At 43.0% G+C, this 23,953-nt stretch overlaps 1 protein-coding gene across 1 annotated transcript; it reads left to right on the top strand.

Moving 5' to 3' along the window:
• The first annotated feature begins 2,242 nt into the window (after positions 1-2,242).
• LOC125716709 (noelin-3) lies at positions 2,243-14,441 on the top strand. The gene is made up of 6 exons (XM_048989332.1): positions 2,243-2,576; positions 9,315-9,458; positions 11,858-12,013; positions 12,626-12,845; positions 13,297-13,403; positions 13,613-14,441. Exons 1-6 carry the CDS (start codon positions 2,508-2,510, stop codon positions 14,288-14,290), a joined length of 1,374 nt encoding a protein of 457 aa, XP_048845289.1. The 5' UTR covers positions 2,243-2,507; the 3' UTR covers positions 14,291-14,441.
• The last annotated feature ends 9,512 nt before the right edge of the window (positions 14,442-23,953 follow it).

Below are 23,953 nucleotides of genomic sequence, written 5' to 3' on the forward strand. Positions count from 1 at the left end.
CGCCACTGTATTATTTATCACGCTATATTCGGGTTACTTATGCATTTCCATATAACGATATCGGAGCCCCAGCTATGGTTGTTTATTTGAATATAATGTACTGTGGAGGATGACTAATGTAACTGGTGATGAACCGCTGAAGTCGGACATATTGCTGGCCACATTTGAAATATACACATTAATTACATGATTAGGGCAAATTTGAATGCTAAGATTGTAATTGAATTATGGTGCATCGACTAAAGCACTAAAAGCAATGCTAATAAATGTGGTTATAAAATATATCTAATTATAAACTGTGCATTATTTTCTTGCTAATTATGTCTTGCGGTGCAGTTGTTTGTGAAATTAAATGAAAACAATTAGTCTTACCTGTTAGCGATGAGGATTGATAGTCAGTGATAGTCAGAGGTGTGCATCCTTGCAGGACTGTACTTCAATGGAACCTCAGCTTGACGTTTGCAGAGGTTATTGGATCTTTGCTGCATTACAAGTTAGATAAAGGTCGGCTTTTTGGTACCTTCTCGTTGTAACATCTGAGGCCCTGTTTGATGATGTCAGTCTTCTGATGATTACGGTCTCTTCTTGGGGATCTTTGCTCTGGCCTACACAGATGAGGTTTCCCTAAGATCTATAAAATAATGCATTTTTTTTTTTTTTGGGGGGGGGGGGGGGGGCAGCAGGTTACTATGCATTCGGTGAATGTCCTTTAATTCCTTTACTCTACAATCCAGCTAGTTGCCTAAGTGTCCCGGAAACAGGATCTGATCGACCGTGGGGGGACTTTGTTTGCATGCAATTCCTGGGGGCAAAAAAAAGTTAAATTAAACACATCTTGCTTATCTTAAGTTTTAATGCACATATGTGATGGACAGATTACCTATATTTTGCCTCTGGGCACCAACAAACCTCTTATGTACAGGCGTAAGGTGCCGGCATAGAATATATGCGCAATATTGGTCATGCCAGTTAATACCAATGTTGACTCCCCCAAAACTCTGCCTCTCTGAAATGACGGAATATGGGTCTTTAACTGCACAGCCATCCATCCAGGGCCTCCCCCAGCCCTGTGCTGCCTGAGCCCAGGTCCCCCATGAACTTCGTAAGCTCTCTTCCAGCCATGCTCCGTATTTAAAGTAAAGCTGGTTTTCTCTTCTTCCCTCTTGATTTCAGATGTTTAATCACACAACCAAAGAGTGGTAGAAGGCATAAGTGAACAAAGTAATTCCTGGCTCCATAAACAAGTACATAAAAAGCTGGGCTGAAGAGAAAATACCTTAAATATATCGATGTAAATGACCCTGCCTGGTCAGTCCTGCTTGACGCTACCCGCCTTGCCGTTAGGATAAACTGCCGCACCGTCTTCATTCTCTCTTAATGATGCTGTAGTGTAATACGATGCACCCATTTAAAGCGCCTCGGTGGGACTCTGTTGTGAAAGGCGCTGTATGAAAAATAAATCGAATTGAGTTGAATTGCAATTGGCTTCGCTGCCCTATAGATGACCGAGGTGCCACCTCGCGCGCTTAAGTTAACGCGCAGTTTACCCCCGCCGCCCCCTTCCGCTGGCATCAGTGCAAAAGAATACAATTTTCCGCAGGTGACGAGATGTTAATCTTGTTTACAGTTTCATGGCAACATTACAAATCAATGCATAAGACTAGGAGACAGCTCACCTGTGATACTTCACCTGTGACAGCTGATGTGAACACAGATATATAGCTTCGTTACTTGCACGTTTACGGATAATATTTACAGTAAATAACGGCACTGTTCCTCAGTGCAGGCGCGCAGTCCTAACTATGCTGACATTATTGTTACATACCTAGCCTTGCAACCGTTTTTTTTTTGTCTGCTATCACGATATTCAGATGTCCATAATTCTGTGGTATCATTAATTGAGTGGAGTACATTAGGCAATGCATCCATACACTGTATATGGGAAGTGGGCTTAGAAAATAAATCAATTTTTTGATATGGGTTGACTAGTCATTGCTCTTTACGCACAAATTTAATGTTATTAGAACTCCTATTAAATTTAGTGTAATGAGTTTGTCCCAGCAGCTGGGATACGACACACGGCAGTATTTTAATCAGAAAGCGCCGCTGGCCGTTCCGCGTACGTCTGCGTGTAAGCATGCAGATCAGGGAGGGATTACTTATCAATAATGGTGATCTATTCCTAAAACCGGACTGAAACGCCAAATGATGTCATTTCCGTTCGGGTTTCATCGTCTCCTTTTGCAGATTTATCCCTTTGGTGGAAACTTTTCTGTGCACAGCGTAACGAGGCGCGTCCACATTGCCAACAGCGCGCAGCCTGCGGAGCGGTAATGCACGTGTGGCTGCTAGTTTTTTCTTCTTTTTCGTCCTCCTCCTCTTCTTCTTATTCTTCATCCTTGGGGGGCTTCGATCACGCACCGTAGCGCAGTAGTTTTGCACTGACCGGTTCCCGCAGTGAAAGCTGCGAGTAAATAAGCTCGGTCGGAAAACCGCCTTTGGACAGAATGCGGGCGCTATTTAGGGTCCTGAATCCTCTTCTTTTAATGTTGCTGTTCGGATGCTATCCTTCCTTGGTGAGTTTCCTCGACGATTTCCATTTATCGTTGCGCTGACATAAATTTAACAAGTTAACTGGCAAAAAAGTATTAACTAAATGAACTAGCGAATTAAAAAGTGATAACGCCTATCGTGTTTTCAGTTGTTTCAATGAGCGCTGTAAGGTATTATCCTAATTATCCGCAGTTTTGTTCCAGATGGTAATAAAAACAAATTTGACTGTAAAACTGTTGGGTTAGGCACCATCGTTTCGGAATGATTTATGGTTCACATATTCAGGTTCTGCTTTAAATATTGTTGATTTGTGTACGTGAAAGGCTTTCACGTGCATTGATGAGAGCAAAATGATTGCAGATATATGCACGGGGAATGACGACAATAATTAATCAATGATATATAGTGTAGTGACATTTTATTGTTATTGTTTTATATGCGCATGCAGTTCATAGGACATGTAAACTAAAAGCAAGCAATACCCAGTAAAATCCCAACTGATCGAGGTGTGTTTTTATTTTATTACAAAATTGCGACTGCTGAAAAGGACAGTATGGGAAACAGTTACCCATTTCAACATTCTCGTTTTTAATTACGGGAGATATTTAAACGCGAATTGTCTAGCACTTCTGTTCATAGTCAAGGTCTTCATGTCAAATCAATGTAAAATGATGCTGGTAAGTATTTCTATGCATTGTGCTCTGTGACGCATTTTCTTTGATATACATTACAAGAGTAAACAGTAATCGTAATGAAATAGTATATGAAAAAATTCACTGCAGAAATGAAAGCATTTATGCTTCATGCAAGATTTTATTAATTCGTGTTACCGTAGGAAACAGTAAGTAATTATATTTGGGAAAAGATGTGTGACTGATCGGTTGGGAATGCATATCAGAAATATAGATGGAACAATGTTTGCAACAGTAGGCAATCCGTGATCTTGCGGACAAGTTTCCTAGTTCAGTTCTCCAGTGTCCGCTATTCAGCGGTACCCACCCACCGAGAGACGCTCCATTCATTTCCACACGGTCAGCCGTAACTCTGCACGCCGGGTATAACGCCGCTCTTAGGCGACACGGCGTGCATTTTCTGCCGCCCCACATTCGTCTGTTTTGCTCCCGCCCATGCGTTGCCACAGTGTTGTCTTGGTGCAATGGAGCTGTCCACAACGTGGTACTGAAAAAAACTATTATATATAAAACCACTTAGACGTAATAGACGGAGCCTGATTCAGTGGATGAAGGAGGCGTTTTGCAAATAGTGAACTGTTTTAAAATTTGCCTGTAATGTATCAGTAAGATTTTTATTAGAGTAGTTTTCTGACACTTATGACTCACATAGTGTATTATAATTATTATCCATAGTGGTGCTAATTACTATAATTACCTGCGTACTGTTATTATTGTGTTTATTGGTGACGGAACCTTGACACACTTGTCTTTTCACAACCGCTAAGGTGGAAAATATCTAAAATGCTCTAATACGGTTGCATGAAATGTAGCAAACACACCTTTTCGCCACAGGGATGCTTAGTTAAGTGTTGCTTCGTGGGGTTTCCGGTATTGTTTACTGTAGTATCTTATTTTTAACCGTGGACCTGTTTCCTATTTCTTGGAGTATTGATATTGAGAGCAGCCGAAGTTTTATTGCTAAAAACTGACTTTTATAATGCAGCTGCAGCCTAGAGAAAAAATTTAAGGCTAACGTTTGGAAATAAAACATTCTACTCAGAGGCTCAGAGGTAGGCGGCAAAGAAAATGGGCTCACGTTGTGAGTAGTGTTTCTCCTGTTTTGGTACAATTAAAACACTAACTGCAGTATAGGCAACCACTGAAAAATCTCCCGGGACAGGATGCTGTGAGACAGGCCACTTTTTGATGCAAGAGCTGCCTGCTGAAGTCATCGGTTTGTAGCGCAGAGTTTCTTACAGGTGTGTCACAGTGCACAGTACAGTTGTTTATAAGTTATAAGATGTGATTGGATGCGTCATGTGATCCACCTACGATTGCAGTGAGTGGAGTAATGGATCTACAGGGGTCTCTGGGGGTGTGTAATGAGTAAGAAAGGTCGTAATCATTTTTAATGTTTATATAAATGTGTGTGTGTGTGTGTGTGTGTGTGTGTGTGTGTGTGTGTGCATTGTGTGTGTCTATACATATTATGGTGTGTGTGTGCGTGAGTGTGTGTCTATACATTTATACTGTGTGTGTGTCTGTACATGTATAGCATGCGTGTGTATGTGTCTATATATTATAGTGTGTATTTGTGTAAATATAAAACATTTTGGTTGTACAGGTAGTTATTAACCAATTGTAATAATGAGTCAACAACTTTATAATAACCAGTTCAGTTTTACCTGCTACAGCGTTATCATACAGAATTTATGAGGGATTGGTCTTAAGATGAAAAGCTATTTCACCTGAGGAGAAGAAAAGCATTTTTTGTTTTCTAACAGTGATATGACAAGAATGATACAGAATGTGCGTTGGGCCTCATTTCTCAGCCGTTGAAAGGATTAATTGATGTGCAAGTGCATTTTCGTCGTAAGAAAAAACTCTTACGGGGCTCCAAGTTACATTCAGTCGTTTTTCAAGTATCCTCAAGTGAATTGGCTGTGTAATATGGAAATCTGTCACCGCGGCTATTAACGTGATAAACTGGAATTATGGTTTCGTGTGCATTGTATTGAATGCCTAGCCTTGTGTAAGGAAAAAAAAATACAATTATTTGTAGGTTATAAATTTCCCCCCATCATGTGCACTACAGGGTATAATGTAGATTGTGTCACCTTAAAAATATTACTCCATTATTGTATTACGTAAGTCATGCGGATGATAGGTTTCCTGACACATATTAAAAAAAAAATTGCATTGGCTTGTAACAATGCAGTTCTGTCTGTGAATGATACCGGTATCGACACACCATGAAAAGGTGAAGGGCAAGTATTAGTTTCAATATACTACCGGTACTCTCAATGTATTTGTGGTCTGACTGATGTCCCTACATTAATTGAATTGCATGTATAAAATTACGAACGTAATTAATCTGTGGATTTATTATATGCTGATAGTTAGTTGCATTTATCTAATGTGAATCCATTCATCTTCCAGCTGTTTAGGTTGGTCAGGGTTGGGGGGGGCAGGCTGGAGCATGAGGCTGGGGTACTACCCCCTCGCCCCCACACACACACACACTCACACTCACACACAGAATGTGGCTTAATTTTATTTAGAGGTTCTAGGACATGCAAACTACATGACAGTAGATGTGGGACCTGAACCCTAACCCTGCTGGTTTGAGTAAACATGGCAGCACTCAAATGGATCTTCATTCATATTTCTTGCTATAGGTAATGGATGCATATGTTGATTTATTTATAAAACCATGAAAACAATTCCAGGCTTGGGGAATATGAAATAGTGGAATATAACACCATAAAATACTTACAGTATTTCTGGGATCACTCTAGGCTCACCATGACCCTGAACTGGATAAGCAATGATGGATGGATGGATGGATGGGTGGATGGATGGGTGGATGGGTGGATGGATGGATGTTCCAGATTTAACAAAGATGGTTCCTTATGGTGCCCTAATGGATGGAATATGCCAGTTTCCTCTGATACGATATTGCACGGTAACATTGTGATATTTGTTGTGATGTTCAGGCAGAACTGGTCCACTTGCCAAAGTGTTGTCAGCAGATCTGCTACGTCTTACCTTTGGTTTCAATCCTAATCTTTATTCTGTCTGACATCTGGCTTTCCTGGTATGAAATAAAAATGCAGGCAGGAGTTCAGCGCCATGTCATGCCAACTGAACAAGCATGTCATTGAAATGAGTGACGTACAAAAGCAGTTTCAGGATTATCCATTCAGGTTCAGCTTCGAGGTACCATGTATATATTTTGACCTTATTTTTATTCTTGAGCAAACAGATTGGGGGAAACTCTTGGAAACAAGGCATCTGTTTTAATGAATGATGTGCACGTTTTTATATGAAGATTCCAAATCCAAAAGAAGTGTGATGATTCTGCACGTTGACACAAAGTCAATTCACGAAGATTAATCTCATAGCAGCCATAAAGTTGTAGTTGAACTTTCCAGAATTTCGTATATAAGGAGCTGCACATTGATGTTAATCATGCTGTCAGATAAAGCACAGATTATCATACTTCTGAAGATAGATATTGAGTATAAGGGTAGAGTGTAACCGGTGTCTGTTTTTCCTCTAGCTTGGAGCAGACAGGGCTCACGCGTGGTGAACAAGGCAATGGACCCTGTCACTGACAATAGAATTTTAAACCTAGAAAATGGCAGACTGAGGTGTGGGTGACAGGAACACCTTAAAAGGGGTGAAGGTTTGTGGTATGTAGCTCACTAAACTGGATTAGAAGTATAATTAATATAGACGGGGATTATGTAAAAGTTGGTTGGTATGGTGATGCATTGCGCCTCATAGACCCAGGGTAGCGGGATTGAAACCTTCCGGTTTGCACGTTCTGCCCGAGTTACATGAAATTCCTCTAGCCATCAGATCAATCAGTGTCTCTAACTTACCTGTAGTTTGTGCAGACTCCATAGTTTGTGTTTGTTCAGGCCCCCTTGTACTGGATAAGCATACGGATGGTATAACCATCCATATTTCTGTTGAAACATGCAATTAAACCAGGTATTTTATATCTATCGTTACAGACAACTTTCTTGGTTACTTTTAACATTTTCCGAACCCAAACTGAATGGCTGAAGTACTTGGCTGAATAGATCGACGCGGAGAGTATTTGTGCTTCTGCGTTCCGTTCAGTGGATCTAACAGGTCAGACCTCAAGCAGAGCGTGAACACTGTTCTTTACCACATGAAGAATGCTTCCACTATTAATATTATTTTTAGCAACAGGAGAAGAATGCTTGATTGCATAAGGATTAGTAGTGTTAGTCCGTGTGATAACCGTAGTGATTCCTTCATTGTTATTTCATCATCAGGCGTAAGCTAAGTGTAGAAAGGCCAATGCAGGGGTAGTTGTTATGAAATACGTCCTTGAAGAGTAGATTATTATACATCTGTTTGGTTTGGGTCTATGGAGTTTACTGAGAGTTACATCACTCACAATCAACCAAATATCCGCCGATAACGTGTCTGCGGCACCTGTGGCGGTAGCAGGCCGCCAAATCACCTCCCGCCCGCTACCGTCGATGTGGAGACGGCACACGGACGCTAATGTTTACAAAGGAGGAGATCGCCGGCGGAAGCCCCCCCACCGAGAGCTTGATGGAGTAGGAATCATCGCCGGCACATACTCGCTCTCTCTGCCCCAGCAGGCTGGATCGATGACTGATGGATATTTTTTCCGTTGCCCTTTTACAGATTTATGTATATGCATGATCCATTTTTTCCCTCCCCCCATAAAATGGATCTTTACCATCCACTAGACGGTAGATACACTGGACAAGGTGATACAAATATTTCCCTGCCGTTTGATGAAGCGGGATGTTCCACAGTTGAATGGTGGAAATCATTAGGTCCTTTTCCTCTTTAACACCTATGTTGCATCAGACTCAAATAACTAGTTTTAAGCAGTTATGCTCTCTTAAAATGTTTGGCCTGGAGTGTCGGAGTGAATTTTCACTGGGTTGGGGTGAGCTTGGTGCAGGTGAGAACAAACAGCTCCTAATACTTGGGTCCAGCGAGCTTCTTCTAATGAACATGTCGCCAGAGCTGGAAATAAGATTAGATTCTTATTGCGATGACTGACTAAAGTCAGATGTGGGCTAACACGTTAAGATCTCTGCGCTGTAATCACTGGGAAATTACAACATGGGTCAGTTTCCATTTACATACATCAATGGCTTAGGGTGAAGGAAAACCAAGTAGGCTGTTTATACGCCTGTATTTTTTTAAAAATGGAACTGCGCAATGGGAAAGCGAAATGCGTGATTAAATTGCGCATCAGATTCCTTAATCGGATCGTTTAGGCGCCGTCGGATGATCCCGACCGCTGCAGGTTGCTAGGAGTCGCGGGAAAGGTTTCTGCCGTGAGCCGGCGTGCCGTACGCGGCGGTGGGTCCCAGCCGCCAGGTCGTTAATCATACTCAGAAAGTGCCGCTTTGTGCCGTAACGCCTGGGAAGACTTCAGACTGTGCCGGGGAGGGAGGTGAACAGTCTGCTATATCGTGGCACTTTTAGACCTTAATAAGGGCATCGGGACCACGCACCGTGTAGAGGATGTGGCGTAATCGTCACTATTATTATTATCTGGGGAATTGGAAAAGTTGGGGGCCAGGGGGGTACACCCCCCCACAAAAAACAGCAGGCCCCAACCCCAAAAAATAAGCAGATAAACAGGAGCGTGTTCCTTATCTTTTATTATGCTGCACATGCAAAGCGTGGGGGGGAACATAGACCCATGGAAGGCTGTAGTGCTATATCAAACAAAATAATTTAATCGTATGAATCTACGCATTTGCCCCCCCCATATCAAAATCCTTCCGCTGCCACTTATTATTAACATTATTATTGTCGTTATTGTTCTTGTACTTGACAAGGCCGGAATACCGTACCTATCCACTGAATCTGCAGTGGCTTTGTGATTGATACTATATGCCTGAGTTAAATCAACAAGTAATGGATTCTTTCCTGACGTCCGTCCATGGATTTCACTCCCTGAGTCCATGGCAGGGCGTCTCGGTGCTGTTTTGCCCAAGGTGGGCTCTGGAGGGCTCGGACGTGTCCGCATGCTGACAAGCATGTCCGTTTCCGCAGACCATCGGGCCCCAGGAGGGCTGGCAGGTGTACAGCTCGGCACAGGACGCCGACGGCCGATGTCTCTGCACCCTGGTGGCCCCTGAGCAGGGCCTCTGCTCCCGCGATGCCAAGAGCCGGCAGCTCCGGCAGCTGCTGGAGAAGGTACACGCTCACGCACACACACACCATCACGGAGGTCAGCTCAAGGTTTTCACCGAAATCGTGCACATTTGGCATCTTAAAAAGAACATCACATTTTGTCTACGTGTCCAAAAACATGTTGAGGTGGATCACACTTGCCATGTTGTCTGTGAATAGTGTGCCAGTCTGCCCTGCGATGGCTTGGCACCCCATCCTGGGTTTATCCTCTGCCTTGGGCCCGTATCGTTCGAGAGGCTCGAGATCCCGTGTCCCTGCATAGCACAAGTGTGTACATAGGATTGATGTTTTTATCCAGAATTGCTTACGTTTTTGAGAGAGTGGGGTCAGTCAATCCCTGGAGCAGTTGGGGGGTAAAGGGCCTCGCTCAGACGCCGGATGGTGAAATCAGCCTGCTAACCCTGGTTTGTGTCCTTCTGAGCACAGGCCCAGTGCTGGAGCCCACACACACCAAAGCCTCTGCAAAGTCATTAAAATTCAGTTCCTGGCATCCATCCACCCATTTTCTGTAACCATGTTTACTATTCACGAGTCATGGAGGTTGTGGAGCCTATTCCAGTAGCTACAGGTGCAAGGCAGGGAGCAACAACCCAGGATGGGGACGTCAGCCCACCACAGGGCACACCTACAGGCAATTTGGCAGCTCCAGTCAACCTCAGCATGTCTCGGTACTGTGAGAGGAAACCCCACGATGATGTGAGGGAAGCATGCAAGCTCCACACATGGAGCCAGGGTGGAGACTCGAGCCCTGATTCCGCAGTAACTGCAGTAACAGGGCTAACCACTGCGCCACCAAGCCACGACCAGCATCTGGCAAACTGCAATTGATATGAAGCCACTGCAACGGTTTATTTAATTTAGGTTCTTCGTTTATGTCGACACTAAATTTACATTGACGCACAATCTTCCCCAGTGAGTTTCCGAAGCCTTAAAAGTGCCTTAATTTCCAAAGCATGCTATCGACACCGGTGGTGAGGGAGCGCCCACGTTCACTTAGGTGTGGGGATTAAGTCAGTTAAACGGACGCTTAAGCGTTTAACCGAGACAGAAAACCTTCAGCAGCGTACACCAATCCCTGGGCACCAGGCTGGGCCGCCCACGGCGATCTCCACTGCGGAATTCCCTGTGAGGCACCGTGGGCTCCGTGCTGAATCTCCAGGGGGAGGCTGATTGAATTGCCAAATCCGAGTCGGATTTTCGGAGCAGCAAAGCGAGCCCCCTTTAAATTATGGGCCATGGGGGCACCTTTCAAAGTGGTTTCCTCGCATTTTATTCAACCTGTCACTAGTGTAACTGGATATATAATATTTTGCGTTATAATGATGCAGGTGGTGTGAGTGTGCCCTGCGATGGGCTGGCCCCCCATCCTGGGTTGTTCCCTGCCTCGTGCCCATTGCTTCCGGGATAGGCTCCGGACCCTCCCGCGACCCAGTAGGATAAGCGGTTTGGAAAATGGATGGATGGATGGATGGATGGATGGATGATGCAGGTGGCCATGTGTGTCAGATGCTCAGTCCTCCACTTTTTTACATCATTCCAGAAAAGTCATAAAAATTTGGGAAGAGTTTATAGACCTCAAGCTGCAAAATAACCTGAAGTTATGCCGGCCAGAGCCGAATTGGTCACTGTATTGTCTTGCTCCCCCCCCAGCTAAAGAAATCTCTGAGTGGATTTTGACCAATCAATGTCCGATCGGCTTGCGGAGTTGAACACTGCAGCGGCACGGCCTCTCAGCAGGCAGCGTTGGCACCTCACATCTCAGGATCATTATTCTGAGTCCAGACCCAGTTCTGTGGGCGTGGTTAACTGCCGTGGTCCAAGACCATACGCTTCTGACTAATTGGTCGCCCCGAGAGAGTGAAGGCTTTCCCCGCAGAGAGTTTTCCCGTACCTGATGTTCCCCACAATATACCAGCGTCGTGTCAGAAGGTTCCGGAATATTACAGCCTTTACCCAGTAAGCAGATATGTTACATTATAATAGATGGATGGACGGCAAGATGAGTAAAACTGTACCTTAAGCTAAAATAAGTGTTAGATGGGAGACATTTTTGAATCCAACAGATAATTGGAAAAATATATAGCTGTTATATTCATGGATTTCTGTAAGAAATAAGGAGTTTTTTTTATTAAGTCCTAAGTAATTATATCACATGAGCAGTGTTGTGGTTCTGTGGATAGCAGTATTGCATCATCCCTCCTGGGATGGGAATTTATGTAGAGTTTGCTCATACTGTAGTTTTCCACCAAAAATGGACCAGTTACGTGAACCGCCGCCTTCGGATTGCTTTGCCCTGCAGTGGACTGGCGCCCTGTGCTTCCTGCCATTAACTCCCCGTGATGCATAAGTAGCTACAAAAGCTGGACATACATACGTACATACGATAACATTGTATCTTACAGGTACAGAACATGTCACAGTCAATAGAAGTCCTGAACCTGCGGACACAGAGGGATTTTCAGTATGTCATGAAAATGGAGAATCAAATGAAAGGACTGAGGACAAAATTCAGGCAGATCGAGGCCGACAGGAAAACATTAATGACTAAAGGATTCCAAGTAAGTGTTTTCTGCTTTCGACCGGCTGCAGCTCTGCTATCACCGTTAATATTACTGCAAGGTCATCCCAGTGCACAACACTAAGATTAAGATTCTTTTCCTGATCATTGAAACGAGCAACACTGAATTCCATCAGTTTGGCTCATTTCCGTTGTCTACATTTGGTAGATAAGTTAAAGTTATCCAGACAAACTGATATCATTCACCTGGATATCACCTTTATAGGTCATTGGTTACAAGCAGTGTAGAAAATGTCACAAATTCAACGCAGAGGTCAATAAAGCAACTTTCTGATCAAATCCTTTTCTGCCACTTATGGTTTTAGAAAACGAAAGGTAGTTTATGGCTACTGTGCAATATCAGGCCATCCCCTTACCTCCAATCAGATGGTCTGTTTGACTTCACGGGTAAGGAATAGATTGAAACATGATTGTTTTGCTGTCTGAGCCCTGTGGGGAAGTGCTCTATCGCCACACACATTACTGACACAGCTGAACAGTCACCCGGCCGTATATACAGATCAGTCGCGCCTCAGGTGTAACGCCTGAGCGTGCTCCGGTCAGCTCGCCGGCGACCCATGGCGTCAGACTCACCGCCCAGTGTCGCCGGCAGGAGCTGAAAGAGAAGATGGACGAGCTGCAGCCCCTGATCCCCGTCCTGGAGCAGTACAAGACGGACGCCCGGCTCATCTCGCAGTTCAAAGAGGAGATCCGGAACCTGTCGGCCGTGCTGACGGGCATCCAGCAGGAGATAGGCGCCTACGACTACGAGGAGCTCAACCAGAGGGTCATCAGTCTGGAAAACAGGCTGAGGGAGTGTATGAGCAAACTCAGTAAGGCCTTCCCCTCCATCTTCTGCGGTTGCAGGTGTTGAAGTGCAACCCGGAATGCGTAGCGGCTTCATGCTAAATTAGCATATAATAAAGCCATCAACCAACATTCGCAGTCCTGTTAGCCTGCATGCTACGGAAGCATGCTTATACGGGAAACATTAATATTGATGAGGAACAGGCCCAGCTGTCTGGAAACAGATGCTATATTGAACACAGAGAGGCAGGACCGGCTGTCAGTATACAAACAATACAGTATTTATGGTTATTTTAATATATACAGTATTGTGAAAATATCTGGAGGAGGACGATGCATAAAACTGACAGATGGTGGGAAGGAGTGAGAACAGACCCATACCATATAATTTTAAGACATAATAGAAATGCTAGGATTTTGTATGCATGTTAGTGTGTACATGGTGTGACGCGAAATATTATGCTGGTCTCTTAACAGCATGCGGCAAGTTAATGAAAATCACAGGCCCTGTAACCATAAAGACGTCTGGTACCAGATTTGGTGCTTGGATGACTGATCCACAGGCATCTTACAGGAACAACAGGGTAAGTTGCGTGTATTTTAGTTCCACATCACCCTTTATGTCTATTCTCTTATTTAGTTGGTAGAAGGTATTATGTTTTTTTTTTTAATGTGTTTGTTGATGAACTGGGTCTCTTGTGCATGTAAGTTGGCTTGTTTTGAGGGTCATCTGCTATTTATGAGTAGAGAATATTTTTTTAAAGCGATTTAATATTTATTCAATTTTATATAGGTTTGGTATATGGACAGTTACACCAATAACAAGATTGTCCGTGAATACAAATCTATGTCAGACTTCATTTCTGGAGTAGAGTCGAGAACCTACAACCTTCCTTTCAAGTGGGCCGGGACCAACCACGTGGTCTACAATGGCTCTCTGTACTACAACAAATACCAGAGCAACATCATCGTGAAGTACAGTTTTGAGACAGGCCAGATCCTCGCCCAGAGGGCGCTGGAATACGCTGGCTTCCACAACGTCTATCCGTACACCTGGGGGGGGTTCTCGGACATCGACCTCATGGCCGACGAGCTGGGCCTCTGGGCCGTGTACGCCACCAACCAGAACGCAGGCAACGTCGTCATCAGCCAGCTGGACCCCGACACCCTGGAGGTCCTGAAGACATGGAACACGGAGTACTCCAAGAGGAACGCGGGCGAGTCCTTCATGATTTGCGGTACGCTCTACATCACCAACTCCCACCTGACTGGTGCTAAAGTCTACTACTCCTACTCTACCAAGACATCAACCTACGAGTACACGGACATCCCCTTCCACAACCAGTACTTTCACATTTCCATGCTCGACTACAACGCCAGGGACAGGGCGCTATATGCGTGGAATAATGGCCACCAAGTGCTTTTCAATGTCACGCTCTTCCACGTCATCAAAACCACCGATGACTCGTAGGCTGACGCTCCGAGTCGTTTCCTTGGAGTCCGTATGGAATTTTATTTATTAATTTTCCCCTCCAACATCAATTCGCCAGTCTTTAAAATAACCCCTTTTGTATGTTTGCCTCAAAGGACATTAAAAACTGAATTGTAAAAAAAAAAAAAAATGCAATATGTTACAATTATAGAGCCAATTAAATACATTTGCTGTTGTTTTCTACTCATTGCAATGAAACATCTGACTTACTGCGTTTGGTTGTAGATACTTGTATGCATGTATGTAAAAACAAAACCTTTTATCAGTTATAACACTAGGCCTATATTTCTGTTATTTGTACGTTGGGCCATTTATCGAACCCCTGAAACTACTGCCAGACTGAGGAAGAAATTCATAAGGTTCCACTGTCAGAGGTAATGTAATACAGAATTTAATACCAATATTTTTTAAAGTGTTGAACCGCTTTAAAATATGAAATAGCACAAGGTATTATTTTGTGTGTCCTTCCCATCGCACTGTTCAGTTTTATTCCAGAGTATATTTTTTTAATGTGAAATATTTTAAGTGAATAGATATTGTCATGCTCAGCTGAATGTGTTCATGACTTTGTCACCCTGACCACTGACATCACACACACGAAAAGCTGGTGAAAGAAAACCCATAATGTGAAATGTTAAGTCTGTTTGTTTCGTTACCTTGTACCTACATTCCTCTGGTTGTCTATTATACTCAAAAAACGACCAGGGTCAAACGGCCTGGTTTGTCTGTGTTTTATTTCCCGCATTTTGTCATGGGTGATCCAGCTCGTCACCTCACTGTAAAGAGGGATTACAGGGGCTCAGCGTGACACGTTTATAGCGCCGACAGTGCGGCGCTGCAAAGTGGACGTCGCTTGCTTTAGTGGAAGCAAAAACCTCACGTCAGCCGGGCCGACGAGGCCTCATCAATATTCTGCTCCGAGAAGCCGGACGTGAAACAGTGAAAGACGTCGCCCACGGATCGCAGATATCGGGCCACTGTAATTCAGGATCTTCTTGGCGACAGAAGGTTCACTGCCACAGGGAGGTTAATCACCCGACGGTATTTATCATTAATCAGGAAAGGTTACCCACCAGTTATCAGGAAAAATGTCAACAATTCCACTGCGCCACCCCATGGTGGAGCCATATTTTCTTAGAGCAGCAATGGCTGTTCCGTTCGAGTGGCTGTGTTTATCTTGCTCAGGGGGGGCATGGAGGTGCAGTGGTTAGCACTGTTGGCACAGACCCCTGAGACCAGGCTTCAAGTCTCTGCCGTGGTTCCATACATGTGGAGCTTGCATGTTCTCCCCACGTCATTGTGGGGTTTTCCACGCAGTCCAAATACATGCTGTGGTGAATTGGAGTTACCAAATTGCCCATAGGTAGGTGTGTGTGAGTGACTGGTGTGGGACTGCTGTGTGACTGGTGTTGGCCCCCCCATCCCGGGTTGTTCCCCACCTTGTGCCCAAGGCTCTGGGAAAGGCTCCAGAACCTCTGTTCTACAATCTCTGAATTGGACAAGCGGTTACAGAAGATGGATGGATGGATTTTGATTGAAAACTTGAAAGAAATATCCATGTGTGGATCTTTTACTTTTGAGCATGATAGAATATTCCCACATAGCGCTGACTGAAATCTGCATAACAACAATGTTGCTGGCGAAATGACCAAATATTTATCTTGCCTAATCTTGTGCCAGGTAACAGGCATCCATCTTAAGAAACAATTTTGTTTTGGACTGCAGGGTCAGGACTGGTTTATGAAAAACAGGCATTGTACCCACAATGCACTTTTAATGGAGATTTGAGTGAAGCTGCCTGTCAAAAAATATTCGGAACCCCCTTATTATCATGCAAAACTTTTACCCCGAGTCCTTGTTGTACACCTTCCGCTTCTCCCAGAAGATGAAGTATGTACGGCAGCTGATATCCACAGTAATAACAAAGGAGAGGACAGGTTTTCAGGGGAGCTGATTTGCATTTCAAGTAAATGTTTCGCTATATTCAGTCTCACAGAAGGCTAAAACATCTTACGCCTAAAGCACAACATTACAAAAGCCTTACATTTTTAATTCAGTTTGATCGCCGCACTCATTTAATTTCATTCTCGTTTTGCCGCTTTAATAACTCACAAGGAAACAACTTAACTCATGTAAGAGAGAGATGAGAGTAAAGAGGAAAGGAAGGGTATGATGTCTCTCTTTTTTTCTCTCTCCGTAAAAATGTAAAAGATTCAATGTCAAAGCAGGGTGACAGTCCATAAAATTATTCACACTGTGAAAACAGACCTGAATATATGTATAAAATTGACTAAAAACTTGTCATGACTTTCAAACTTAAATGATCGTTAAGATAAAATTGTATGACTAGAGCTTATAGCACAGTAATAATAGAAATAGCAAGATACCTATAGAAAATTAGTTTTATTTGACAAACGTGGGTATTTCTTGCTTGAGTAATTTTGTGTCTATTCTATGCATAACTGCTTATCCAGCGCAGGGAAGCCTTGAGCTTTTGCCAAGAAGTACAGGGTACAGCAGGCACGTAGCCACACAGTAAAATTAGGAGTTTGACTCCCCCCAAATTCGTTTGATCCCAACCAGGCATGTAGCCAGGCAGTAGATAAGAAGTTCAGACCCCCCCTCAAAATTCATTTCTGGCTACGGTCCAAGGGTACAGGCTCAGCACGGTGCTAGTGCATCGCAGGGTCTATGCTCCCCCTGTGGGCACCAACCCCCACCAAACCGCCCCATGCTGCACTCTGGAAGGATGCCAGGATACGCAGAGGGGATTCAGCCAAACTCAAGGAGAACGTTGCAGCTCCAAGTGCAGCGGGCAGGGCTGAGATTTCAGCCGACCTCCCTAGATTTCACACCTTGTTTTCATTTGAAAATGAATACCTAGTTAAATGTAGGCCCACTTCATTCTTTGGCTCTGTTCAAATGCCTCTTTCCAAAGACGATTCAAGGACTAAACATTCCATTTTAAGGCTTAAGACCTATAAGGCCAATTAAACTGAATTCTGCTGTGCTAAGCCAGAAAAAAATAGTAAAAAAAATAAAATAAATAAAATTCCCTTCTTTTCTGTTGTTTTCTATGTATTCCTCACCTGTCATAAATGCAGGGGAAGCACTTGTGATGCATAATCAAAGGCGATATCTGAAGGCTTGCTATACAGCAATTTGAAATATTTTTACATCACATCAAAATCAATGTTTTGGAAAGAAAAAAGTTTTTCTTTTTAACGTTCTTTTCAGGAAAGAGCCTAAGATGGTTTAGAATTAATGAGTATATAATAAAATTATGAATTTATATCCTATTACTAAGTTATTAAAGGTGAATACATATTTTACTCAAAGGCATAGTTAACGGCATTTGTCAAGATGAGATTGCAGAGGAGGTGGGTCCAAGCAACTAGATCAGGTGGGACCCAGACATCCGATTGGTTGGTCCTGTCTCCTCTACAATCTGATTGGTTATCTCTCTGAACCAATCATTTTTCTTTCTGCCCTCAGAACATTTTTGTGTAAGCAAAACTCGTATGAGCCCCTGTTAAGCTGTCGCATTAATATCAGTAACCTGGTTGAAATTTAAAATTAATTCCACAAAGAAAGGTATTCCACACCAGTGGGGCAAAACCTAATATGCTTTTAGATCTCCCGCAGGCTATGAACTGTTAAGGAGACATTAAACAAAGTTGTAGGATCTTGGTAATGAGTTTTTGGTAAATTTAACTGAACCTCTATCAACATCTGGTGAGTTTCATTTTTAATTAAGGAAAGACGCTGTGAAAATGTCGTGTCTTTTGCTAGGGTGAGGGATTTGTTATAAACCTTCGGTGGGAGAGCATGCATTACGCAAACTTTACTTTACTCCGCCAAGTCAGTCAATTAACACTCAGTCCCTTTTAACCGCCAGCCCTTATTTCTCAGCAAGTGTATCGGACACTTTTCTTTCACCCTGTTGTTGTTCCATCATGTTTTTTCCCCACGTTTCCTATGTTACCTGTACCATGGTAAACCTGCTTTGTTCCTGGATTGTTTATGAAGAATACACTGCCTTTATTTCAGAAACAATTTGCATTAACATTCTTTGCAGTTCTCATTGTTAATTTCACAGGACTTCACTTTAAGATCCCCATGGAGAAGTTCTCTTTGCTCTCCGTAGGTGTGATGGAGCCGGCCGCGAAGAGCAGCCACCCATAGCAATGCCCAGGGAGCGGGGGGTTAAGGGCCTTGGTGAGGGACCTGCAGATGTGCAGAGGCCAGGGTCGAACTGGTGACCTTCTTATCATGGACACAGAGGTTTAGCTGATAATATGTGGAAAGTTTATGTGTTGGACTTAGTAATTTTAGGTCCTTACAGAACAGCTGATTCAAATAAGAATGTCCATCCATCCATCCATCCATCCATCCATCCATCCATCCATCCATCCATCCATCCATTTTCTAACTACTTTTGACATTATGTTGCATGAGTCTATAATTAATCTTTTCTTTCCTCCTGTCCTTATACATGCCCCCCCCCCCCCCCCCCCCCCCATCCCGCCCTGCCTTTTTATTACAAAAGACATTCCTATGAATGATTTCCTACATTCACAATTTTATAATTATACCCATTTTTGCGGTTGGATATTGAACAAATATGTCATATTTATTATCTGGCTTAGTCGGATTTAAAAAACAAAATATGGATATTTAAATTTAAATTTGCTCATTACTAATGTATTATAAGACTTGGATATTCATGACTGACTATTGGCAAAATGAGGAAGAGCTTAAGTGCAGCCCGTTAATGTGAGATTGCAAGCATAGATGTCAAAATATATGACAGATGACACGTTCCAAACTCATACTTCTGTTTTATTGCTAAGGGCTAAATTGACTAAGCACACTTTATTTAATTTAAGAAGGACCCACGAAGTACGAGGAAAATTTATTGGATTGCAGTGAAGTAAAAAAACGTCTATGTGAGGTTTACTTACTCTGTACTTTATTAATGTCAGAATTACAGACAAGAGGCTAATGAAAAGGCCAGAGGAGAACAACAGAGGTAGACTGCTTTAAAGTAATAAAAATATCTTATTACCTTATTAAAAGTTTTTCCCCCGGTATTGGGTATAATATTGCACTGTCAATTCTCACTTAAATTCTGGCTCCTTTTACCTGGACCTTGCGCCTGCATTTTATCGGCCGCGCTGCATTTGGCATCGGACATTTTCACAAGCACGTTACGAAAAGAAAGAAAGAAAGAAAGAAAGAAAGAAAGAAAGAAAGGACCATTTCCAGAGAAAACTGTCAGAACCAGGAAAAAAGAAAAACGCTGAAAATTACGCCCTGATCTCAGTCAACTGTGCAACTCGCCTGGGATGCAGTGCTTATAAAAAGCAGGGATAACAAGTGCATTTGTAACTGCGTATAAGAATGGCGTGGTTGTGGAAGCCCAGTGACCCACCCATCCACATGAGGCCCAGAACAAAAGATTCCTGAGTGGGAGACAGGAAAGGCTGCCAAAAAATCTGCCAAGTCCCATGACAATAACTATTTTGCTTACATGTACCATTAACCAAATGTTAATTTGGAGCAACACTGACAATCCTAAATAAGAGGTAAGGACATAAGTAATCATGTGATCACAACCTGCGAAGGAGCAAACCAAAATATTGTAAGCCATGGACTGGCATTCAGCGTTTCAATGATGGCACTTAGCGATTGGCTCACAGACGGCTCTATGGTCAAGACCAATCTTCAACTCTGCACCATTAGCAATAGGAGAGACCGATCAGGTAGGTTCTTACCTTAAACTCAAATTTAATGAGTGCGTTTGAATCAAAGATACAGGCAGTTGGATTATTCTATAAGCTGGGGCTGTGTAGGAGTGGGCCGTGCCCTTAACTTTTAGTGTGACAAGATAATCAGACTCTTGTGAAGGAAGTAATTTGACTTGGGGGTGTAGGTGAGGTGAATTCACTGCTGCAAGTCAGGGTTTAAAAGTGAGAAGCAGCATTTTACATTTTACTGTAAAATCTAGGAATCCAGCACAGGGAGGCGAGTGGAGGACTGATGTTCACGCATTACATTTCAAGTAAGAATGCTTACAGGCGCATTCTGAATGAACGGGAACATTTCTGCTACCGGAGAGCAGCACTTCACAATAATCCAGTCCTGAGGTAATGACTGCATGGCCTGAATTTCCTGCATCGCTTATGGGCAACATTTTTCCGAGCTTAAGTATAATTTGAGAAGGAAAGGAAGTCATTTTGGGTGTGTTTTAATGCTGGAGACAGTTGTTAGGGTCTTATTTGTCGTAACAGCAAAGTATGTCTGCATGACTTTGTGTCTGCTAACATTCAGTAGGAAAATGTCACCCAGTTTAAAATGTGCTTTTTTTTACAGGTTTCAGGATTAAGGAAATATTTAACTTTCAAGTTTGTCCTATACACAGAGCTGTGGGACACCAGCATGGCGCCGATATTAAATACTATTGCTGAAATAATATTCCGAAGGGAAATTACATGCAGAGGTATGAGTCATGGGCCCAGAACAGAGCCCTGGGAAACACCATCCCTGACTGTTAATAATCTATAATTTTCCTGAACAAAACAGTAATGGTCTGCTATATATGAAAGTACCTGTCCATGTGCAAAATGCTGTGGTGGCTGATGGTGCCAATTGCAGCGTAGCAGGGGATCTGAAGCTCAAAAACACGACTATAGTGGGAGGATAGGAACAAGTCACCTGTTACTCTGAAGCATATCACAGATATTGCTGGATGGAAAAAAAATAAACAGCCTTTAATATGTAATAAAAAGGTATGAGTTTGATAAGTTATTAATATTCTGATTAGGCTTCTTTATTTTTAATAAAAGTAGTCTAAAGAGAATTCAAAGCATATATTTCAAAATCTGGGCCACACTATGATTAATGACATTGTGACATTAATATTATTATCAGTAATAAATTGCATGATGGATGCAGAAATGCATACATGTATGTTATTTCTAAGAAGAGAAATTGTATACATAGTACATTACATGTTTGTTGCACATGAAAGTAGAAACTCTTCATGTAGTTTCTCCAGCTGGTAATTTCCCTGCCGGAGGATTGATTCATGACCGTGATCCGTGGTTCCGGCTTCAGTGGTCACGGTGGACCTTAAAAGATAAACCGCAACTGGAGGCTCGAGGAACCAGGAGCAAAGCTCGTCACTGCAGAAGAAGACAGTCATGCTCCATCGCTCAACCGATGTCTCACTGTCCTCAGAAACCGCAAGCGTTCTCCACCAGATGACCGGTGGTGTCTGCTAAGCCAAGGCTGCCAAGCTTCCTCAAGCCCACAGCTTCCTCCAGATCCAGGATCTGAAATCAGGCAGTGGAAAGGGCACCTCCCAACCTGACCACAAGGACTCATTTAATTATATTAATTAATTATATTAATTATTATTAACAGGCAATAAAAATAAGAAGTGATCTGATGGAAAGGTTGCGAGAATTATGAAAACAGCATGTGTTGTTAGGAAAAGCGTTTTCTGTGTGAACCAAGGACACAACTCAGAGTCAGTCAGAGGAGACTCCCGGAATACACAGTGTGAAGATTTTGACAGCTGTGAGTCTCATAGGAAAATCCATAACAACAGGAGTTAGTCAGCCAAAGAAGGCAGCTGAGAATCTCTTGTTGGCTGGGGAGACTTGCCGGGGGGGAGGGGGGGGGGGGGTGCGCTGACGCGTCAAACTCCCCGTCTAAAGTACCAGTCAGACCGATACATCACAGCAGCTATCAGGTCCACAGTGAGTCAGTTTAACTAGCATTTCTATAGAAAGCCAGGAGAACTGAAATCGTACAGCAGTGAGGGTCGACCGTAGCGGCGAAGAAGTCGGACAGAAGTACAATGAACTCCAAAGGCGGCGAACTAAATGGATCACAAATTCTGAAATAAAGAATCAGTGGCCCGTTCTGCATGCAATTAAGATCAAAACTTCACCCGATTCAGATGTGCGCATATTTGTGCAGAAATTCAATAACCCCACAACAAAAGGAGCCGAGAATCTGATCTCTATACGGCTGAGTAACAAAGAAAAATTAGTTCAGAAGGGTGAACTCAAAGGGCTTTTCTTTTTGGTTTCCTACTAATTTATTTATTAATTTATCTAACCTTAGTTGAGTAGCTCAGCTCGACACGTGGGGCGACTGTGAGGTACATATTCAACTGCTTGGGAGTAATTGGCATCTTGGGGGAAGGGTGGGGGCCTAAAGTCATGTCCACTTCGCTGTGTACTTTTTAAAAACTCTGATATAACTTTGTTTTAAGAACAATAATTCAGGCCTTTATTTATAAAATTGAATCGGTTGCCATTAAATTACGCAGTTTTTTCGTGATAGGTCATTACTGCTTTCTTAATGATGCCCTGAGTGTTACCTGGTCTTGGTTGCCCCCACCATCAGTTCTTGAGACGGGCCGTTCCGTCGCCAAACAGCTGCCTCGCCTCGGACCTGGAAGGGCTGTCCTGAGTGGTCCATACGAAGAAGCTCGTCGTCTACGCATGCGTGTGTCGGCCGGCCGCCTGTCAGGCAGATGAAAGGGGGGCTTTGTCAGCCTGCCGTGCTTCTTCCTACACACATTCATTATCCCCCCATCGGCAATTACTTACAGAAGTGGTGCTGCAGTCAGTGAGCTCTCAAAGTGTCACTTTCAACAAAGCTGCCGTGTAGGATGAAAGCCGGCCGTCCCAGCCAGTGTCTGTGGGGTGAAACTTTCCCCCCTCCGTAACTGGAATATTCCACACGCGTGCGGGAGGCTCTCTCCACAGCATGCAAACCACAACTATCTCTCTGTCCTCTCAGAAGGAGTTAAGAAATACTGCATTTCATTGGTAATACTTTACTTGATGGGGCAGAAATACTTAGTAACTTCAAAAATCACGAGCAAATCGTGAACAAATATAGTCGCTACTTGAGATAAAAGATGCGTCACAATTCAGAAATGATGAACAAACATGAGATCAGTGTTTCACTTCTGTTATTCATTACTTGTTCTTTCAATGGTTCACAAAGGTTTACAGAATTAACAGATATAGTAACAAATATAGTAACTGCACCCTGAGAAGCATCACGATTCATTAATGATGAATTAACATGAAATCAGTATGTAACTAAGACTTCGTTTGCGGCTAATTGTTACCTAAGTAATAGCATAAAACTGTATTATTCGCACCCCATAAAGTAAAGTGCTACCTATTAATTTCTTTCTACAAGCAAATAAATTCATTGCTATCATCTCCACTCCTCTTGACTCTCGGACAACATGTTTGCTTGTTTCTAGTCTGAAGCAGAGCACACGCCCTCCAGAACATTCTGACATGTTCAGACCAAGAAAATCCATGGAATGAAGTGTCAGTAATTAACACAATTTACATATCTCGCCTGGTGCCATCAATTTTTTAGTTAATTTACGTCTATGTCGTACAACAGCTCTGTTTATGCTCTCTGGCAATACTGATGCCTGGGAGCACAAAATCTTGTCTAATTAACACAGATTTCTGTAGATGGGAAAAAATATGATTTTAGAACATTCCTTTGAAGTCACTGAAAGCAATCTATCGGACAGAAATCTTCTGTATATTCCCACATAATTGTTCTCTTGAGTGCGTACATCGCTTTTTCCCT

This window comes from Brienomyrus brachyistius, chromosome 21 (assembly GCF_023856365.1).
Source record: "Brienomyrus brachyistius isolate T26 chromosome 21, BBRACH_0.4, whole genome shotgun sequence".
Lineage (NCBI taxonomy): Eukaryota > Metazoa > Chordata > Actinopteri > Osteoglossiformes > Mormyridae > Brienomyrus > Brienomyrus brachyistius.

Excerpts from the sequence above, each read along its gene's own strand:
- LOC125716709 (XM_048989332.1), top strand. The coding sequence starts at position 2,508 with ATGCGGGCGCTATTTAGGGTCCTGAATCCTCTTCTTTTAATGTTGCTG. Across the intron at positions 9,459-11,857 it reads TCCGGCAGCTGCTGGAGAAG|GTACAGAACATGTCACAGTC; the intron begins GTACACGCTCAC and ends TGTATCTTACAG. Across the intron at positions 13,404-13,612 it reads CATCTTACAGGAACAACAGG|GTTTGGTATATGGACAGTTA; the intron begins GTAAGTTGCGTG and ends AATTTTATATAG.